The sequence below is a fragment of the Chiroxiphia lanceolata genome, chromosome 16, assembly GCF_009829145.1.
Source record: "Chiroxiphia lanceolata isolate bChiLan1 chromosome 16, bChiLan1.pri, whole genome shotgun sequence".
Lineage (NCBI taxonomy): Eukaryota > Metazoa > Chordata > Aves > Passeriformes > Pipridae > Chiroxiphia > Chiroxiphia lanceolata.
In genome coordinates, this window is record NC_045652.1 from 9569323 (window position 1) to 9588695 (window position 19373).

Below are 19373 nucleotides of genomic sequence, written 5' to 3' on the forward strand. Positions count from 1 at the left end.
GGCTTTACGGTGTTCTCCATGTACCAAAAGATTAAGTATTTAGTAAAACATTAACCTCGCTCCTTCTTTTTCTGTTTTTTTAGTGTCGCACACAATAAAAAGCTACTGCTGAGCTCCCAGCCTGTGCCTGGCTTGGGAAGCTTTTAAGTTCAGAGGAGAAAGGCTTCTGCATCCTTGTCTAGGCAGCTGCAGTCCCAGGTTACTGATCTTCTCTGGGTCACACCGGCAGCATCTTCTCCCCTACACTGAGAGGAAGATGGGACTCCTCGAGAATCGGCCACGCTCTGCCAGCTCCCAGGACACAGTGCATGTTAAATAACTCAAGTAAAACTCAAGTAAAAATCCATTTTAACTTTGCTGTATTTATATACTATATAAATTTTACATGCTATATATTTACAGTGGGGCAAGTGCTTTTTATCTTTAAAAAAACAAAGATCAAACTTTTAGACATCTCTGAACAACACAGCTTGTATAAACCAGACAGATTATTCAGATGAACTGTATTTAATACAGGTTCCCCACTCATCTCCTGATGCAGGACCAGTGAATAATAAGTGCATCACAGTTTGATAGCATTTAATAATAAAAATAAAGATCACAGTATGAATTTGTCTGTAACTAGACACTTTAGAGAGACAAAACAGACAACTGAGACTTAAGACAAATGACAGTATATTAAGAAAATGTAATAAAAACATATGGAACAATATACAAATAGTCTTGAGAGATACATTCAGAACTGCATATTTGTTGTTTCACAATGTTGAAAACCAGAAGATTTTCTTCAGATCTTGAATATAACTCAAATGTGAAGTAAATTAGTTTCTAGTGTCAGACCACAGAAAAAATAAAAATGAAGCTCTTGCAAAACTTGTGAAGTTTTAAATAAGTCTTTAAATTAAATATACAGACTGTCAGTTGCAATTTTTATACTTCCTGGTCGCTCTTGCACCAGATGTCTTAACTTGGAGTAACATTACATGAATAACATAAAGTCAACCTGAGTCTGTAATTAAGCAGCATTTGAGATGGTCTATTCCAGGGCATTATCTCACCTCAGTGAGATATTTATGTGGTAATTTACAATGTTCAGCAGTTGTAAAAAGTTTTCACCCTTTTGGATTAGAAGTATATTTTAAAAAAGAAAGTCTCAAGTTAAAAACTAAAAAAAAGTTCTTATATGGTAAAATCTGTACAGAAATGTTAAGCACCACTTATGACTGGATTTTTGTCTTGATGGTAATTGTTTTGATAATAAATTTTAAGTTTTGATGGTCAATATTGGTAATGTCAGGTTTGAAGGTAAGAAGTCGTCGGTTTTGATGATAAAAAGTCGTTGATTTGAAGGTAAAGGGTTGCTGGGTTTGATGGGAAGAAGTCATTGGGTTTGGTGGTGGGTTTAGTCTGAGTATTGAAGGCTTTCATCAGTCAGCTCCACATCTGAAAGGCAAAAGGAAGCAAGGTCAGTCCCTGTCGTGGCCTTGAACATAAAACTGTGTCTCAGTGGCTTGATTTCTAACAGAAGGTTCAGAGCTGCCCCCAGCTCCATCTGCTCCGTGCCTACAGGATCCAACTCTCACAGACTGACCCTGTTTCAGTTCTAGGCTAAGAATGGTGACCTGTTTCAGAGCATTAGGACAGAGCCACCTGCTTTAACAGCAAGTGCTGGACCTCAGGTAAATGGAGTTTAGCTGAAGCTTTGCCTAGACAGCATCGTTGTGGTCAGGCTGACCCAACCCTACCCACACAACCAGAGCCTGCAGAAACCTGCTGGAGAGAACAGGTAAGGCTGGAGGAAATAACTGCTTTAGAGCTGCTCCTTCCCCATCCTGTACGATTTTGTCTTTCACCACAACTTAGCACTGTTTCCATCCTTATTAATGGATTCAAAGTAACACGAGCCCTGGGGAAAAGGCACAACCTCACAATTCCTTCCCAGTGGCTCCTTGCCTGTCCCTACCTTGTTTGAGAGGTTCAACACTCTCCAAAACCACACTGCCACAGTGGCCTCTTTTCAAACTGGATTCCATCATGCAGAGAATCTTACTTGAGACCCATTTTTCAAAAAGAATATTGACTTCACACAAGAAGCAGCTAATAAGGATCCATGGATTTGATGAAACACTAAAATTCTCAAGACTTACAAAAATTGCTTCTCCCAGCCCTCCTCTCCCCCTCGTGTTGTGAGCAATGAACAAACAGCTCCTTCACCTCCACAGCCCAGCAATCTCACTGCTCCAGGACTTGTGCAATGAGATTATTGCACAATAATCTCACTGTACTTCAGACTGCTTTAGAAAAACCCAAGTTTGCCATCTGCTGGCCAGAGAACTCCCTAGAGCCAAACCAGTATTGAGCACATGCATTTTACTCTGTTTAGTTCCTAATTTATCAGCTACAACCAAGACACTTTTAGTGCAATAAGGGTTATTTTGATATCAGTATGATAAAAAAAAGGTCTATTTTTACAACATTAGTATTTGAAAGACCTCAGTTCAGTCCTTCTTAAGTTTTCCTTGTTAAGGAATAATGGGTGAACAATCAGCTTCCCCTCCACGCTGTATTTTCAGAATGACACTTTTGGTTGCTTATGTCCTAAAAGACAATCAGTTTTCCACAAATGCATTTCCTCTTTGCCTTGAGCAAACTTTTCAGTGCAAGAATCTACTGACTGTGGCAATTTACCTCAATGTGGAAACCACATGAAATTCTGGAAAATTAAAATCTCTTTCAGGATTAAACTTCTCTGAATAGCAAAATGCATTCAGCCACAATGACATTTTTAACACTGGGCTAGTAATGAACAGGATTGTCACTGACCATTAACCCAATTCTTAAAATGTGGGTAGGTGTAAAATGTAGAAAATATAACTATAAAACTTGCTTTTGGAGAGTGAGCTGTCTTCTTCAGGGATTATTTCAAATATCCATGTGCAAAAATAGATAGCTGGGGGATTGTTCTGGTTTTTATATATCAGTAACTGGAACTGGTTTATGTCAGATAACAGGCATTTTAAAAGGTTTTATTTCTACAACAAACACTTCAGAAAAAATTTCATGGGAAATGCTGTCAAGTTTGATTTTAGATGTTGCATTTGTTGCAGTGTGCAGTCTTCTTCATTGCATAATTCTAGAGCTAATTAATTTAATTCATTTATCTACTGAGAGCCCAAGTCAAGATTATGACAAGCAACAGCTGGGAGTTCAGTGTGAATTCAGTCAGGCATTCAAGTTTGTATTGAGTTTTTTTATAAGAAACACCAAACAGACTTCTTTTAAAATATTAAAAATTGGGAAAGAGCTGCTTCATCAGCCTACTTCTATGTATTTTTAAGCCTATACTAACAGAAAACCCCCACAACTAAATAAAATAGCAGGAATTTAACATACTCCCCAGGTGTTAAATTGTGAGGTGTCCTCTGGAGGGCTGACAGCTGTGCTTAGGAGAAGGCAGAGCTACACCTGAACCACCAATATTTCAGTATTATCACCAATTTCTGTTACTCTGATAAGCAACCAGCAGTTTCTGTGCTATGAAATAGCTGAACACAGTATTTTATTTAAATCACAGAATGGTTTGGGTTGGAAGGGACCTTAAAGATCATCTATTTCCAACCCCCCTGCCACGATATTGTTTGGAAGCCCCGATATATAAAGCAGAGATTTGGTCACAGAAGCATTTAAAGATTGTTCTGACTGAAAAGGAGTCCTGCCAACACCCTGGGCTTCCTTACCTCTGACATACTCATGGGATGCCATGGAGCTGTATTTCTTGCTGTCACCTGCACCAGAAGGCTTCTCTTCCTTGTAGGGTTGTTTACTGCCCTGGCTTCTGTATTGCTCACATAAATGGTCATCTGGAGGACGGGATTCTTCCTTCTTCTCCCATGTTTTCTTCTGGAAATGAGGATCTAAATATTCCAATAAGTCTTTCAGTTTCCTGTCATGCTTCTTCTTTTTCTTCTTTTTCTTATGTTTGCGATTGTCATTGTCAAAGTGGAGCACAGAGCAATCCAAATCATAAAGTCTGAAGGAAACATGCAAGTTAAAAATAGAGAGACAGATGTGGCACTTGATGTATATATGAAATGTTATTTATTTTACCACAGGTGACGACTTGCAGCGTATTTTGTGGTCATTTTTGCACATCTAACTTACTTTAGATGCAGCAAACTTAAGCCCTCAGAACGAAGGACAACAGCTCCTGGTTTGTACACAAATCATTAACAGGGGCTAGTTGTGGAATATGGGGAATTAAAAAAAAAAAATTCAATTTGTAGCCTAATCAAAAACCGTGTGCAGATGTTACTCTGACTACAATGTCCAGCTCTAGTGTCCTATCACAATTCAGCAATATCTTTCCTATCTTCACTTGACCAACCTAATGACATGATCCCGTCACATTATGATAGAAAAATAACTCAGAAACAATGGGAAAAAAAGGCAGACATGAGAAATACCCAGAAAATAATTAGGAAAAAAATTGCTGATTATGCTGGAATCCTTGCTTACTTGTAATCCTTCTCTCGATGTTTATCTTTGGACTTCTTTTTCTTCTTGACCTTCTTATACTTTTTGATTCTTTGGTCATCTATCTTTCTGCATTTCTTTTCTATGTCACTTCCACTTTCTTCTTGGTGGGAGTATCTTCTTTTGCCGTTCCTTAGTTTTTCGTTTTCCCGGGAAGAGTCCTCAAGGTGTGAGTGTGCTGGCAGGGGTGGGAGCGCGTGCCTGTCACGGGAGTATTTGTCAGGATGCTGCTGAGGTACTGAACAGTGATGTAGGTTTGCTCTGTGGCTGCTGAAGTGATGTAAATCCTCCTCTCGAGAGAGTGGGTTGTGAGCCCACCTGCTTTTGCAATGATAATCCTTGTGTGACCTGCTGTAAGCTTGGCTCAGTTTGTCATAGTCTTTATCACAATGAGAGGACTTCCTCTCTCTACCATCCCTTGTTCCATGGGAGGAATAATAATCGTTGTAGTATCTGCATTTTTCCCATCTCCGTGGCTCATCTTGGTAGTATCTTTCTCTATTCCAAGCTCTCTCCCCTTTGGAATAGTAATACCTGTTCCTGTCTTGTTCTGTCCTTTCTCTGCTTCGGGATCTGTAACGAGAGTATTTCCCTGAGCTTCTGGCATTGCTTGGACTGTTCCTTTCGTTATGGGAAAATCTGTACTTGCTCTCACTGCAATATTCCTGCTTGTGACGACTCTGCTTGTTTGTGTCCACACTGCGAGAGCTCCTCCTCCTGTGGGAATGTTCATCTGTTTTGCTCCTGCTTTGCCTCTCCCTCTCCTCAGTGTCTGAGTTCTCTCTCTTCCTCCGGTAGTGCTCTTTGTCAGTTCTTTTAGTGTCATGTATTTTTTTCTTATTTTTTTTCATATGTTTCTCTTCTTCACATATTTTACTACTCAGTCCCTCATCTGCTCTAGAAAATTGGCTTTCCAATACTTTATCCAGCTTTGTAATGGAAGAGTCATTAACAGGTGGTACCTCTACATAATTATTAGAAATGTCCTTTGTATCTTGGCATTTATCTGTAATATCTAGAGATGGAAGTTTTTTAGAACTACATTCAATGTCAGGCTTCACAGAGGAAGTTTGCCCTAATTTCTCTTTGCTCTCAGGAGACCCTTTGATGTACAAAGGATTTTCTTTTGAAATGAGTTCAGGTTCTTTTGATCTTCTTGGTTTGTCTTCGTCTCTGATGTCTTCACACTCACGCTGCCCAAGGAATTCATCTTCAGTGTCCAAGGATTTTTTCCTGACCTTGTGCTGACCATTGATATTGAGATGTGCATTATCAGCTTTTGTTATAATACTTTCAGCAACTTTTTCTTTGGTAAAAATGGTTTCAGCATCTGGTTGAGTAAAAAGTTTCTCAACCTCACAGCTAAAATTGGAAGGAACCTTCCTGGATTCTTCATAAGCAAACAGTGCTTCCATGACTACAGTTTCCATAAGACCATCATTCTCAGAAGATTTCTGAGGTCCAGATACACTGCACAAAACAAGAACATATTTTTAACTTGAAAAAGTCCATCTAAAACAGAAATGTTATGATTTAAGTAAAAAAATCGGTGGCTAATGCCAAACTCTGCAACACATTCCCTTCAGAAACCTTTCTTACACCTTCCTCAGCTCCCAGGGAAAGTGTTTTTCTTCTCTCAATTCTGCAAGTATTACCTTAAAAAACCACACCCAACACATCCATCTCCTTCCACTTGCAGCTCTGAATCACATCAACAGCCACAACCACCATATTTGCTCTTCCCCTCCCTCGAGAAAAAAAATAAATAAACACACATATTTCCCACTCTCCCCCAAATGGGAGAACAGATGGTGGGAATGCACATTCACTCATCCTAGGGTGGAAAAGAGGAATAGAAAAACTATTTCAGACAATGGAAGAAAAATGTAAAAACATTCTATAAAAGTTTTCCAAAAGGCATTTGCCAGTGTTTAGTATCAGAATAATGAGTGCACAGTGCTGATGTTTGCAATACTACATGTGCAGCATGGAATTCTCTGTACTGATGAAGTCTTTCTATTAAGTAGTATTAGTAGACAGGTAAAATAATGATAAACTTATATGAAACCTTCTTTTAAACAGAGTGTACTCATTTTACCTTTTTTCCTCTGACAGGCTGTTCAACTGGCTGTATGTGAGAGAGTCTAAGATACCTTGAGGATCGGGTGACAAAGCTTTAGGCATCTACAAGTAAAACACAGAAGTTAACAAACAGAAAAAGAAAAGCTCTCTTTAGTAGAAAACTGTCGTTTGCAAAATTTCAACACTAGATGTTAAACAAGAGCACCCTGAGTTACCTGTGCTGTCCTCATTTTACACATCATCCCACTCCCCCCCCCATTATATTTTATGAAACTTATGAAGCATTATCTCAGCTGAACTTCTCTTATGTTGACAGCTTCTCACGTGACAGCTCAGCTCTGCAAATCCAAAGGGTTAGGATGAAATTCGTGCCGTGTGTTTTTTCCTGGTATTCCACATGAATCAGGAACACTGCAATGCTGATGAACACAGAATATATCACAGGTGAGAAAGTCCAGATGGGACAAATGTAACTCACCGTTTCCAGCACTCCGTTTGCTTTAGAAAAGAACATCTCAGAGGCTTTAACAGGTTGGACTTGGCAAGTGGAATCGTCAAGTTTCAGTCCATTTTCTTTATATTCATTATCTAAACTAATAGCACCATTTAGGGAATCAATTTTTGGCAGCTCGTGCTGGGATCTTTCTTCAGCACTCGGACAGGACGAATGGGAATTATGCAATGTACGGACCACCTTCCCAATCAGAATTCCATTGGAAGATATCACGTTGCAATTCCTTTTAAACAAGCCCTTTGACTCCTCTGGTTTTCCTGAAGGTTCTGCACCGTAAGGGACTATGTTCTCAGAACCCAGTTTGGGGTTTCCATTCACTGCTGGCTCAACAAAGATTTCATCAGGAACTTCCTGTTTGGAGACATTAGTAGGGACTGACACTGTGGATAGATTTGAGGTAGGCTCTGCTGCGGAGGAGTTTGTAACTGTGGATGAAGGAACAGGCTTGCTCAGCTCCTCATCCTCCCCAGCACTGCTCGGACACTCCAGCGGGGGCACAGTCTGACGTGCAGGCAGTTTGTTGTGAATACTGATAGTGATCTTCTGGTTTTTTGACGGGTCAGTCATTGAAGGCCTGGAAATGGCCCAGTTCTGAACACAGGCTGTTGGTGGAGCTGATGAAGGCCTTTTTACAGCCACACCAACTGCACTGGGATCCTCTTTTAAGGGTCCATTTCCATTTAAACGACTTGAACTCTGCATTTAAAGACATTGCAAAATGGGCATGTTCAAACACACAGCAATCAAAGTTTTAAAACATCAGATTCTCCCACTATACACTTCTACAAATTGCTTCAACATCTAAAAAAACACCCCCCTTTCCAATACAAGTGCGAGTCCAACAAGTGTGTTTAATTCCTGCCTCTGATTAACTGCATATTGGTATCAAATGAGCATCGTTGTTGAAACCCACTCAAACAACTTAACATTGACTAAAGCTATTCCAAAAAATATTTATTTTCCTCTTTAAACATTCCCTGACAACACTGGAATATTTCTTCTGGTAATCAGGAACAAGACAATCTCTTTTCACTGTTTCAACTAAAGTGACACTGATGGGGGCGGGCTGGGGGATATTTACTTTTTAAATTTAAATTATTTAAGCATTAATAGACCACTTAAATTGTCTCAGGAGCACAGCTCTCAGTGCTTTAGAAAGCTGAGCTGGGAGGATAAAGTAGTGAAGCAGCATGGCTGCACAATTCAGGATTAGCCACTGTTCGAGCAACTCTGGCTGCAGCACGAGGGCTGTGAAGAAGCTGCAGCGTGGAAGGGAAAACAAAACAACAAAAAAACCCACTCCACACCAAAACCCACCATAATTTGGTGCCATTATCTGCCCCCCCCTCTAATTACCTTGATCATGTGAGGAGGAAGCCGTGGTCCCATGAATCCAGGCTGTTTGCTGTTGGCTCCCCGCTGGCCCAGGAACGGGCGGGGGTACGACGGCGCCGGCAGGTAAAAAGCGCGTTCCCCGAGCGTCAAGTCGTAGCGCCTGGAGCAAAAGCAGAGAGCTCAGCTCAGAGCTTTTCTTTCAGCCCATTCTTGGATTAAACCCCATCCTATAATTTCACAGTGTATATGACGTGGAAGACATATACAAAAGACTTAGCCAAGCCTGCAAACTGAAAATTAGGTAATGGTCTTCCTACAACGACATCCTTTTCGGAGCAGTAACTCGGCCTTACATCACCTGTGGCCATCATTTCTCCTCTGTTTTAAATTAGCCAGCTACAAAGAGCAGATGTAGAGCAGGACACACAAGTGCAGAAGTTTAAGGCCAAGCAATGAAAGATATTTAAATAAATGACATGGGGAATTCCCAGTTAGACAGAAGTGAATTGTACAAATAGGAATATTTTCCTAGGGGTGAAAAGACTTAAAAAGAAGTAATTTGACAGTAAAAATGTGGTTTGTGTTAGTGGTTGTTATTACCTGATATAAAAAAGTACGTAAGCTTGCTGATTGAGAACTGTTTTGATATCAGAAAGTTCTACTGAGGCATCATTCATTCGATACCAAAGTCCATTACCAGCCTGCAAACAGAGATAATGTATCTTCAGATGAATTGCATGTGTTCCAAAGGACATCACAGATAGAACACTACAGAACAAAACATACCACAACAAAGCAAACAGAACACATAATGCAATCTTTTCCCCTCGAAATGTTACCAGTAACATTTTAATTTCTTTGCCAGCAGGGATTTTCCCCTGCTAGAAATGGAGCTGTATCTACCTTTATGAAGCAGAGATAGTGCCCAGCGTTACAGTTGAAGCCACTATGTACAAGAACTGCATATAAAGCATAGATGAGAGGTTCTCCAATGGATTGGGACATATATGCTCGAAGATCCAAATATTCAGGGTATTTTACATCCTAAACACAAACAAAGAAGATTCAAAAATTATCCTGAAATAATTCATGGAATATCCTGAAAAAAACATTTCTAAAAACACAGACTAGGATTATATGAATATATTTTTTGATTCACTTAAAAATACCTATTCTCATAATATTTAATAATTTAAGTTGCAGGGACCTATTTTCTACAGAATTAGCTCTTCAAGGTATGTTCTTATGGTCACACAGGAACTTTATCACTACTAAAAAATGAAGGAGTCATAGTTGTTATATTGACTTTTCTTCCACTATAGTTACTGCCTGAAAACATGAACAACTTTAAAATGGAGTGTTCATCTTTGGGAAATGTTCCATTCCAAGAAGGTAAAGCAGCATTACAGCTGTAAACATACCTTGTTGATCTTTCCACCTGTAAAATTTGCAAATCTTTTCAGTGATATTGTGAGGACATTGGAAGAGCGATGTATCGTGTACCTCTTGGATGCTGGAACCATCTTTTTACACCTTAAAAACAAGCACAGACAAATTTTTAACAGTATATTCTTTTTTCCCCACCCAAAAGTTGAGCAAGTTTTCATCCCTCACACATGCTTATGCTATTTTAATGACATTTACTTGCATAATGTGTTAGATCTTTTCATAAATCCATTTCAGCTTTGTTAATAGAGAAAAAAAAAAGCAGGATATAAGAGGACAGCTCTACAGAACAAAGGATTTAGAACATTATCTTTTGATAGCCAAAGAAATGCCTGAACATTTCTTATGCCAAAAAGGTAAGGCTGTAAAAAACGTAAAAACAAATCAAAATTTAAAAAAAAAAAAAAAAAATCACTGGAAGGAAACATTCTGCAGGAGACAATTGGGCAGTGTTAAGATTTCATGAACTGAGGTTGTCTGGAGAGACACTGAATCCATCTGCAGTCCTTCAAAACAAAATTACTCATCTTGTTGGTTGCATTCAAAGGCAGGAGATACAGAGTAAGTCCTGAAATGCAACCACTAGCACAAAGACTGAAACTTGGCATTGTCAAGAAAAATCCTGTCGAGAGTTAACAATCAGAAAGAATTAAATAGCCTCTTTTCAAACTCTGATGTCAAAACACAAGGCTGAGCATTCCAAACTGATGGAGAAAGCCTATGAACAAAACCAAGAGACCCACCCAAAATAACTAAAAAAAAGAAAGTGGTTTATACAATTCTATGAAACCTGTAATTAGAGACAAAGTTTTCAGGCAGTAATCTTTATTAGAAAAAAATCATGAAATCGTGGTAGGAAATAAAAGGAAAACATCAATTAGAAAAAACTGTAAAGTAATATAATAGTTTACCAGGAATGGAAATGATACTGTACATACACCAAATCTTTTTAAACTTTTTTTTGAACTCACAAAAAGACTGAAACATCTGGGTTTATGCATGAATAAACTCCTCACCCCCCACATCAATGAAGGATCATGAAATTCAGATGTGAGATGCTTATTACAGTTATCTTACTCATCCTCAGCCATAATCTGGAAACTCTGGGAATTACTCAAATATTACATGCTGCTTGCTGGGATCCACAGAGTAAAATGACCCTGGGATTGAAGTGGTGCAATAGCCCACTGGATGCTCTTTATTCAAGATCTGTATTCAGATGTGCTAATTAACTAAAGTTTTCCAACAACAAAAAGCAGGGATTACATTTTTCATTTTGAAGGATCAGACAGGAATGTTACAGAACCAAGCCTGGTGGTCTTTGCTTTTCTGAGTTTACATCTGAATAACTTGTTTTGCCAAAATACCTTCCACAAGTGTTCAGTGCTCTTACATATGTTGGAACATTTTCCGTATTGATGAGCACACAGAACACCTGAACTCCACAGCTTTCACTAAGGTTTAGGGTGGCTCATTTCAGACAGAAGTCATCCACAGGTGTCACAATTCCAGAATTGTGCAAGACACTGTTCCATGAGCCCACAGAGGTTGATTGTCACCAAGTCTGTTCACAACCACCAAGATCCAACCTCAATTTGTCTCACAGGGAACACCAGGACCTTCAGGAAGCTGGTGTTACCTCCCACCCCAAATCCTTGCCCACAGCTCTGTGCTCCAGCTCACCACTATTGATCAGACGTTCCCTTTATCTTCTGGCCATATTTCAAAGTACAACTCCACACTTAAGAAGGCTGACAAGCCCCAGTGCAGACAAGAGTAGGAATAAAAGTCTAATGTGAGCTAATGGCCACAATTCTTACAATATATTTCCAAATATTCAAACAGAAACACACAAATTACTCACTTGGAAACAAATGCCTTATTTCCTAAGCTTTGAACAATTTCAGTGTATTTGTTGTACAAACAAAATGAAATGAAACAGAGCCAAGTTTATTGCTAAACAAAGTCAAAAGAGAACTTCTGCTCTAAGTCCTGCACTGCATTAAACACATATCTTGTATTAAGGTGTAATTAATAATGATCTTACTTGCTACATTTATAGCTGTTTTCACCATCCAGTTGTTCCGGTTTCACAAATTGTTCTAGAGCTCTGGTGACAGATGTAACTGCCTGGATGAGTAAGAGATTAGAGCACTAAGTCACAAGAAATGCAAAATTTCAAACACTTACTAGCACTTTACAAGAGAACCTTGCTAGTTCATACTTGAGTGACCTATTGTGAACCAGCAAACACTGTGAAGGAGGCAGAAACAGTACATTGAGCATTTACCTCATTTGAAAATGATTCTACTTCAAAACAAATAAATTCTGCAATGCCACAGACAGCATCTGTGGTATGCTTTGGTATCAGTAACGAGAACAATCAACCCATCAGTCTAACAATAGATGTATATTGAAGTAGAATAATTGAGAACTATGATAGTATCATTGTTTGTGTAGATATAATAATTATTTTTCCAGCTTAAATCCAATACAAACATGGAGACCATTTACATGGCTTCCACAGAACAACAGAGTCCAATCCACTCCCATCCACTCCCAAGCTCTTTTGTTCCAGCAATATATGTCTTTATGCAAAATGACCTTATTTTGCAAAGCTCTACAAGTCTTTACACTTCTCAACCCACCCTCCCAGAACATCTCACCTTTATATCCAAGGTAACGTCGAGGAACGGCTCGTACGTGTCCGACACTGCTTTGCAGTTCAAGCACTTTACTGCAATCAAAACACAAAGGCTTAACAGCATGTGAAGGACACTCTGCTAATTTAAATTATTAATACATACTAGTTTAGTCAAACTACAAACTCCTTTATGACAAACAGACACAGATCAGTTCAAAAGACAGTAAATGTTTTTAAAAGTACCTCGGGATCTTAGATATCCTCCAAATATTTGATAAATAAGTGTGGTGGCTTGAGAAGATCTGTCCAATCTGGAAATAAAGTAGAGTCAGACCTCAGAAGACTGAAGACACAGAGTTAACCCCTCAAACATTTATTATGCAAACCAAGGACATAGATTTTTAATTTGTGATAGTGAATAAAGGAGTAAGAGAGGTCAGGGAACATTTAAAAGTTAATTTGTTTGTGCTTACTTGGTGCTTCCATTCAAGCAAGCTTTCTGTAAAGCATCAACAGTGAAGCATAAGAATTCATGTGCATCCTCTTGACTGCCAAAATGGAAATGTTTTCCTATTCCTAATAAACAAGAAGATTATTATTTATCTCTTACAGAATGAAAGAAAACAAGTATTTCTAAAATACCTCTTCTTTAAAGTATAAAAATTATTTATATGCATCAAATACCTCTTCAGAAAATTCAAAAAATTAGAAAAAATAAAACTATACTAAATTACTTACTTTTAAGGCCATTGATAACAGATGTAGGTTTGATGGCATTATTAGAGCAACACAGGACCTGGTTGATGTGACTTTCCATCGTGCACATCATACAGAATCCCTCTACATGACCTGAGCAGTGAGAGAAGAAAGTGTTGCAGTCTAGTCAAATATGCATTGCTACAAAAAACCTCCCCCCAAAATAACAGTCTTTAATTTAGAGGTGCAATATCCACTCTCCAAGCTACAGTCTCTTGTCCTAAGTGCCAATACCCCAACATTTTTGTGGCATTTTATTATGCAGAACTGTACAGAATAAAAACCATAGAATCACAGACCAGGTTGCTCAAAGTCCCACCCAACCTGACCTTGAACATTCCCAGTGGAAGGTATCCCTGCCCACAGCAGGGGATTGCAACCAAATGATTTTTAAGGTTCCTTCCAAACCAAAGCATTCCATGATTCTTAACTGAAATAATTTTTATATATGGGAACAATACATAATTAAATTTCTAGGAATAAATACTAAGATATCAGACTAGAAAGTATACATATGGATATGAAAAGAGGCTCCCCTAGGCTTAAATAAATTTAAATAGAAAAAAAGGAATTCCAAGAACACAAGTTCAAGGGTTTAAAAAATACAAACTTTTATTTAGAATAAAATCAGTCTAAATTTTAATACAGTCTCCTACAAATTTCCATTTCAGTTCATAAGAGATTAGCCTGTAATGCTTTCTAGGGTTTGGGTTTTTTTTTAATGGGTCAACATTGAACATATAATCTACCACAGTATTATTGCATTACATTGCAATAATCTACCACAGTATTATTGCATCCAGGCTGTGAAGACTAAGAATCTCCAAAGCCGACATCCCAAACTTTATCACCTCTCTGCCAGCAGGAAACCTAAATGCCAAATGTTCATCAAATGCCTTCCTTTACAATGTACTTCATTATTCACATGAAGCAAGAAATGATCTTTTCTTTAAGTTTTACCACAGCACATTAAATTAACAAATTCACTTTATTTGCTGTTCTGAGCCTCCTGTTAAGAGAATCACTGAATCGTTTAGGCTGGAAAAGACCTTTAAGATCATGTTCAAAACCTGCTTCTAACTGATAAAATAGGACAACCAAGAATTATCCTTCACGCAATCACTGTTTTTCTTTCACCTTCAGAGCTGTCCAACAGATTTATAACGTTAGAAAGTACTCACATGACTTGGTGTGCTCAAGGGAAAGCATGTAATTGGCAAGAGGAGGCGTGTAGGTCAGACACTGGAGAGTGGAATTAAGGAAACACGTGTTGCCGAGGTTCTGCAGCCCAACCCCAACACTCTGGGTTTGTTGCCAATCCATACAGATTTTCTCAGGTGGAAAAAGAATTCTTTGTGGCGGAGCAATCCCATCATTAACAACTGCAAAATTGTATTTTGAGAGACATGTACTGGTTTTGTTTTAAAAAAGGGTATTTAAAGAGTAGCATCCTGAAGAACCAGCTCCAAAACACAGCAATGCATGATGCCATTTCAATTTGCTGGTCAACACATTGGTTTGGACAACAGTTTATTCACCTGTTTTAATTCTTCTAATGCAAAGGAAACTACCACTCTAATTTTAGTACCAGGCTTCTTTACATCTATACTCTTTCATCTGTTTATCAATTAAATTATTGGGTTTTTCCTTACTGTAACTTAAACCACAAACTTACACTTGTAATTATACAGTAAGAACTGAGACAGAAAAATAAGCAAGTAAGTAGCACAGAAAGTAACCCTACAGATACCAGATCTCTCCCTGAGCAGCATCATCATTCAAAGACTTCTGAATAATGGAAGCCATGAGTAGCCATGGAAAAATGTACTTTTCTCTGCATAACAGGAAAGACCCGGGTAAATCTATGTATTATGAAAAGATGCCCTTATTTGATTGTAAAGAGATCGAAACTAATTTACAAAGAGATAAAACTAAGTTCTGCAACACTTGTCCCTTCAGTTGCCTCAGGGGATGCACAAAATTGAAGTCTGCCACTAAAGTCTTGGTTCATTGTGGTCCCATTTTACAGCAGGGCAACAACTAAGAACTGCTTCTACTTTTGTTTTGTTTTGAAAAAAAACCAAGGGGAGGATAAAAGACACACTTACCTAGATCTCTTTGGGCAAAAGGCTTCGATTTTTGAGATGATCTACAATAAATATGCCCTCCAGGGCCTTTGTCCACAGAGACTTTGTTTGGATCTTCTGTAGGTGGTACCCGGCCCAAACTCGCGGTGCGTGACGTCATTTTTTTAGTACGGGGTTTCATAGATTTGTCAGACCTTCTCGATGAAGATTTTTTAGACTTTGAGGATTTTGGCTTGTTAACTATGGTCATTGTTCATATCTGTAACAAGGCAAAAGTTCTGTTTGACATAAGGAACACCAAGAAGCATTCCAGAAAGAAAAGACTACTGGAAATCCTGCCGCTGAGTCTCAAAGACCTTGCAGAACTAAGCAGCTGCTAAGTATGATTAAAAACAAAGAAACAAACCTCCAAACCTCAAAAATAATCGCACCCAACGTGAAACTAAACACACAAAGTAGAACTGTCCATCAAAACTGCATTGATATTACTTTTAACTTCAGCAGAGCTGGTGACTGATGGCATTTCTTACACTTCCATGGGATTTTAAACCATTATAGTTATGAAGACCTTCTTAAAATGAGCTGTGGCACATTCAAGTGTTGGCCTGTTGAGATCCAGGAGGAGTTGTTTGGCCAACATCTTTTTGCTCCTGGGAACCACACACCTCTGAGACCCAGAGGGTGGGACAGAGCTCTGAGAAATCTTGGGACAGGAGATCCAGAAAACACTTGCTAATTTATTTCCACCTGGATTTCTTCTGCCCTTCCAAGAAGTATTTGTTTGGATAGAATTTTGGCAGCACTCCTTGTGGTATTTTGCACCTATCACATTTACAATGTTTACTATCAACCAAAAAGTTGAATTAAAAAACATCCTTTTCAGTTCTACTTATGTAGAGTTGTAGGTTTGGCCAGGGAAAAACAACAGAGGAATGTAAGCTATAAAAAGAAAATGCTGAATGCAAAAGAAAGCAAAACGAATCCTCAGCCCTCAAGTGCAAAGGCAATAACAGACACTAAGTACTTTATAAAATGCTGATTAGGTTTTGAGATGATGACTCTTTAACTATGTGTAATTGTGTGTGCATAGTAAGCTGCTGAATAATTACATAATATATTATCAATTTCTATATGTAAATTTTTACTACTGTCTTACTACAGCATGTAGGGCCTTTTTAAGTTTAGGGAAACTATAAACTTAACTGAGGGTTTAAAGCATAAGCTGCTTTGTTGTACTGAAATATCTGAGAGAACAAAGCATAAAGCAGTTTCAGATTCATGGCACAACTTGATTGCTGATGATACAAATTCAGGTAGATCAAACACAGCACAGTAAATTGGAGAACTTCTAGTCCCACAAAAGACAAATTATGCACAAAGCCTTTAATTAGATTTTTTCCCCCTGTAAATTCTCAATTTAAAATCCAATCTATACACATTTTCCATTTGTGAGATTATAATGCACAAAAATGAAAAATTCATTCTCATTCCACTGAAAAATTAAGACATCTCTGTCCATTTGAAAGACTAAGATGATAGTTCTTGGGTTCAGTGATTTTCAGGTAAGATCCAGACTTCAAATTGCAGATACCAGTGACATCTCCAGAGAAGGGGTTTCAACAACATATTTAAAACATATTTGCAGGACAAAAACCAGAATCAAGACACTACAGTGAAAAGCAAACAGAAGAATGTTATCACAAAAAAAGCCTGGGCCTCATACTGACCATCGAGGGAAGCCTTATGTATTTTTAAATTTATTTTGACAACCGAGTAACACATTACCACATATCCTTCACTACACTCCAGCAGGTATCAATGCTGGTAAGAATAACTCAGACTCACCACTTTTTCAAAATATGTCAATAGAATTCTTAATTTGGACACCACATCTCTTTGACAAAGTTGTACAAAACTACCGATACTGACATTTTTCCTCTCCCATTGTTCAACGCACATACAGGTTGTGTTCCTGCACCACTGCTGAACATAAATTTACACTGCCATGTGTATTGAGAGTTATTTCTCTGTGCTATTCCCATAACAGACTTCTCCCAGTACGATACTGAAGAGTAAACGAGATAAAACAGTTACTTTCCTCCCATTTCGAGCGTTGCATCGGCGTCGTTTAGATTTGTTTTGCAGTCTCACCACAAGGCACATCAGTTACGAGCTGGAGCTAAATATTTATGGTTGGTCTCGGCTCTGCATACAATAAATCACTGCTCGGGAGGGTTTGACACGAGATCCCGTTCACAGAACCGCGTCTAACCAGGGCGTGCGCCTTTACCTCAGTACAACCCGAGCGTTTCCAGCACTGATTGTAAGAAAACACCAGCGGCACACGGGAACGAGAGGGAACTCCTGCAGCACCAGCCCGGGCGGGGCTATCCCGGTAAATCCCGGCACCGCACACGCCACTCCGAGCCAAAACAAACGGGGCGGTGCGGGAACACAAACATACGCCCCGCGCCGCTTTTACTTTCGTTACGAAATGAAAGGCAGGAGAGGCGAGAGTAATTAACCTCTTCGCCCTTAATTACGAGCCGCGGGACAGCTCCGAGCGCCGCGTCCCGCCGGTCGTGGCGGGACCGAGCCCGGAGCCCCGAGCGCCCCCAGACACCGCTCACAACCCAACAGCCCGCCCAGCCCCAGACACCAGCCCGGGGTCAGCGCTACCCGAAACCAGCTGAGGGGTTCCGAGGGGTTTTGCTTCCCTAAAACGTTCTGACACCGACAGCGAAAGGCCGCTGGCCGGGGCGGGGAGAAGGGGCAAGGAGAAGGGGCAGGGGCAGGCACCGCACGCAACATGTCCGCGCTGAGCGCGGCAAGAGCCCAAACACACACAAAACCAAACCCATGCAGGCGCGGGGGGCCGGGGACCGGCCCTGAGGGAACCCCCGCCTCGCCCTTCTCCCCCCAGTCCGCACACCGCCGGGCCGCCCCCGCCCCGCCGCTCCCGCGCTGACCTGTCCGGGCCCGCGTCCCATCCCGGCCCGGGGGCCGGACCGCGGCGGCGGCGCCCAACGGCGGCTCTGTGCCCATGGCAACGCGGGGGCGGGGGGGGCGGCGAGGGGAGGCGAACCGGGCGCGGAGCCCCTCAGGCGCGTGGCGAAGGGGCCGCGGGAGCCGCCGCGCCGAGCGGGAACAACGCGGGGCCAGGCGGGGCTCGGCGCCTCTCCCGCCGCGGGACGCGGGGCCGGGCCGCCCCGGCCGCCCTCCCGGCCGCGCCGGGACGCGGGGAAGCCACGCCGAGTCCCCCACGCCGGCGGCAGCAGGAGCAGGAAGGAGAAGGAAGAGGAAGGAGAGGCGGGCGGGCGCCGGCGGGACCCCGGCGCGGAACGGAGAAGGGCGGGCGCGGAGGCACCGCCGCGCCGGGAGGGGGCCGGTCCCGCCGGCCCAGGGGGTGGCGGCGGCGGGGCTGGGTCCCTCCGCCGCGTGCTGGGGACGGCGCCCCGCCCCGCCCGGGGGTCCCACCCCCTCCGGCTGCCCGCCAGGCGGGAGGGCAGCGGCCGAGCTCCCGGCCCGCGCCCCAGCGCGGTGGGCTGGGCTGGGCTGTGCCGGCTGCTCCCGCCGGTCGCTTTCCCTTCCCTTTCCCGGGCCGGCCCCTCCCCCCGGCCCATTGATTTCCAGGCGGGAGCCGCACGCGGCGCCGCCGGGCTGTGCCGGGGGCCGCCGGCGGGCCCGGCGCTTCCCCCCCAGCCCCATTACCTGGCTCGGCCCCGCTTGACTCGGCGCTGCCGGGTCCCCCTCGCCGCAGCCCCCGCCTCAGCCCGGCCCGCTCCGCCTCCTGTTACAGCCCGTCGGGGAACAATGACGTCCCTCCGCCGGCCTCTTGCATCCGGGGCCCGGCGCCGGCCGGGCAGGCGGGCGGGCGGGGGGAGGAGAGGAGGAGGCGGCGGCGGCGGCGGGGGGAGCAGCGAGCGCCTCCGGGTCACACGGGGACCGGCACCGCCCCTGTGCCGCGGCCGGGAGC

At 41.8% G+C, this 19373-nt stretch overlaps 1 protein-coding gene across 2 annotated transcripts; it reads right to left on the minus strand.

The window, feature by feature from the left end:
- Window positions 1-342: 342 nt before the first annotated feature.
- On the minus strand, window positions 343-19276 carry USP42 (ubiquitin specific peptidase 42). Of its 2 annotated transcripts, none has more exons than XM_032704028.1 (17): window positions 19109-19276; window positions 15419-15656; window positions 14492-14692; window positions 13293-13403; window positions 13028-13130; window positions 12798-12865; window positions 12577-12647; window positions 11958-12040; window positions 9886-9997; window positions 9368-9508; window positions 9065-9165; window positions 8486-8624; window positions 7094-7825; window positions 6632-6717; window positions 4516-6003; window positions 3738-4030; window positions 343-1443 (listed from the first exon to the last, which is right to left on the minus strand). In XM_032704028.1, exons 2-17 carry the CDS (start codon window positions 15645-15647, stop codon window positions 1403-1405), a joined length of 3999 nt encoding a protein of 1332 aa, XP_032559919.1. In that variant the 5' UTR covers window positions 15648-15656; window positions 19109-19276; the 3' UTR covers window positions 343-1402. The 2 variants fall into 2 exon arrangements, with proteins under 2 accessions (XP_032559919.1, XP_032559920.1); XM_032704029.1 differs by lacking the exon at window positions 19109-19276 and adding an exon at window positions 18367-18437.
- Between the last annotated feature and the right edge of the window lie 97 nt (window positions 19277-19373).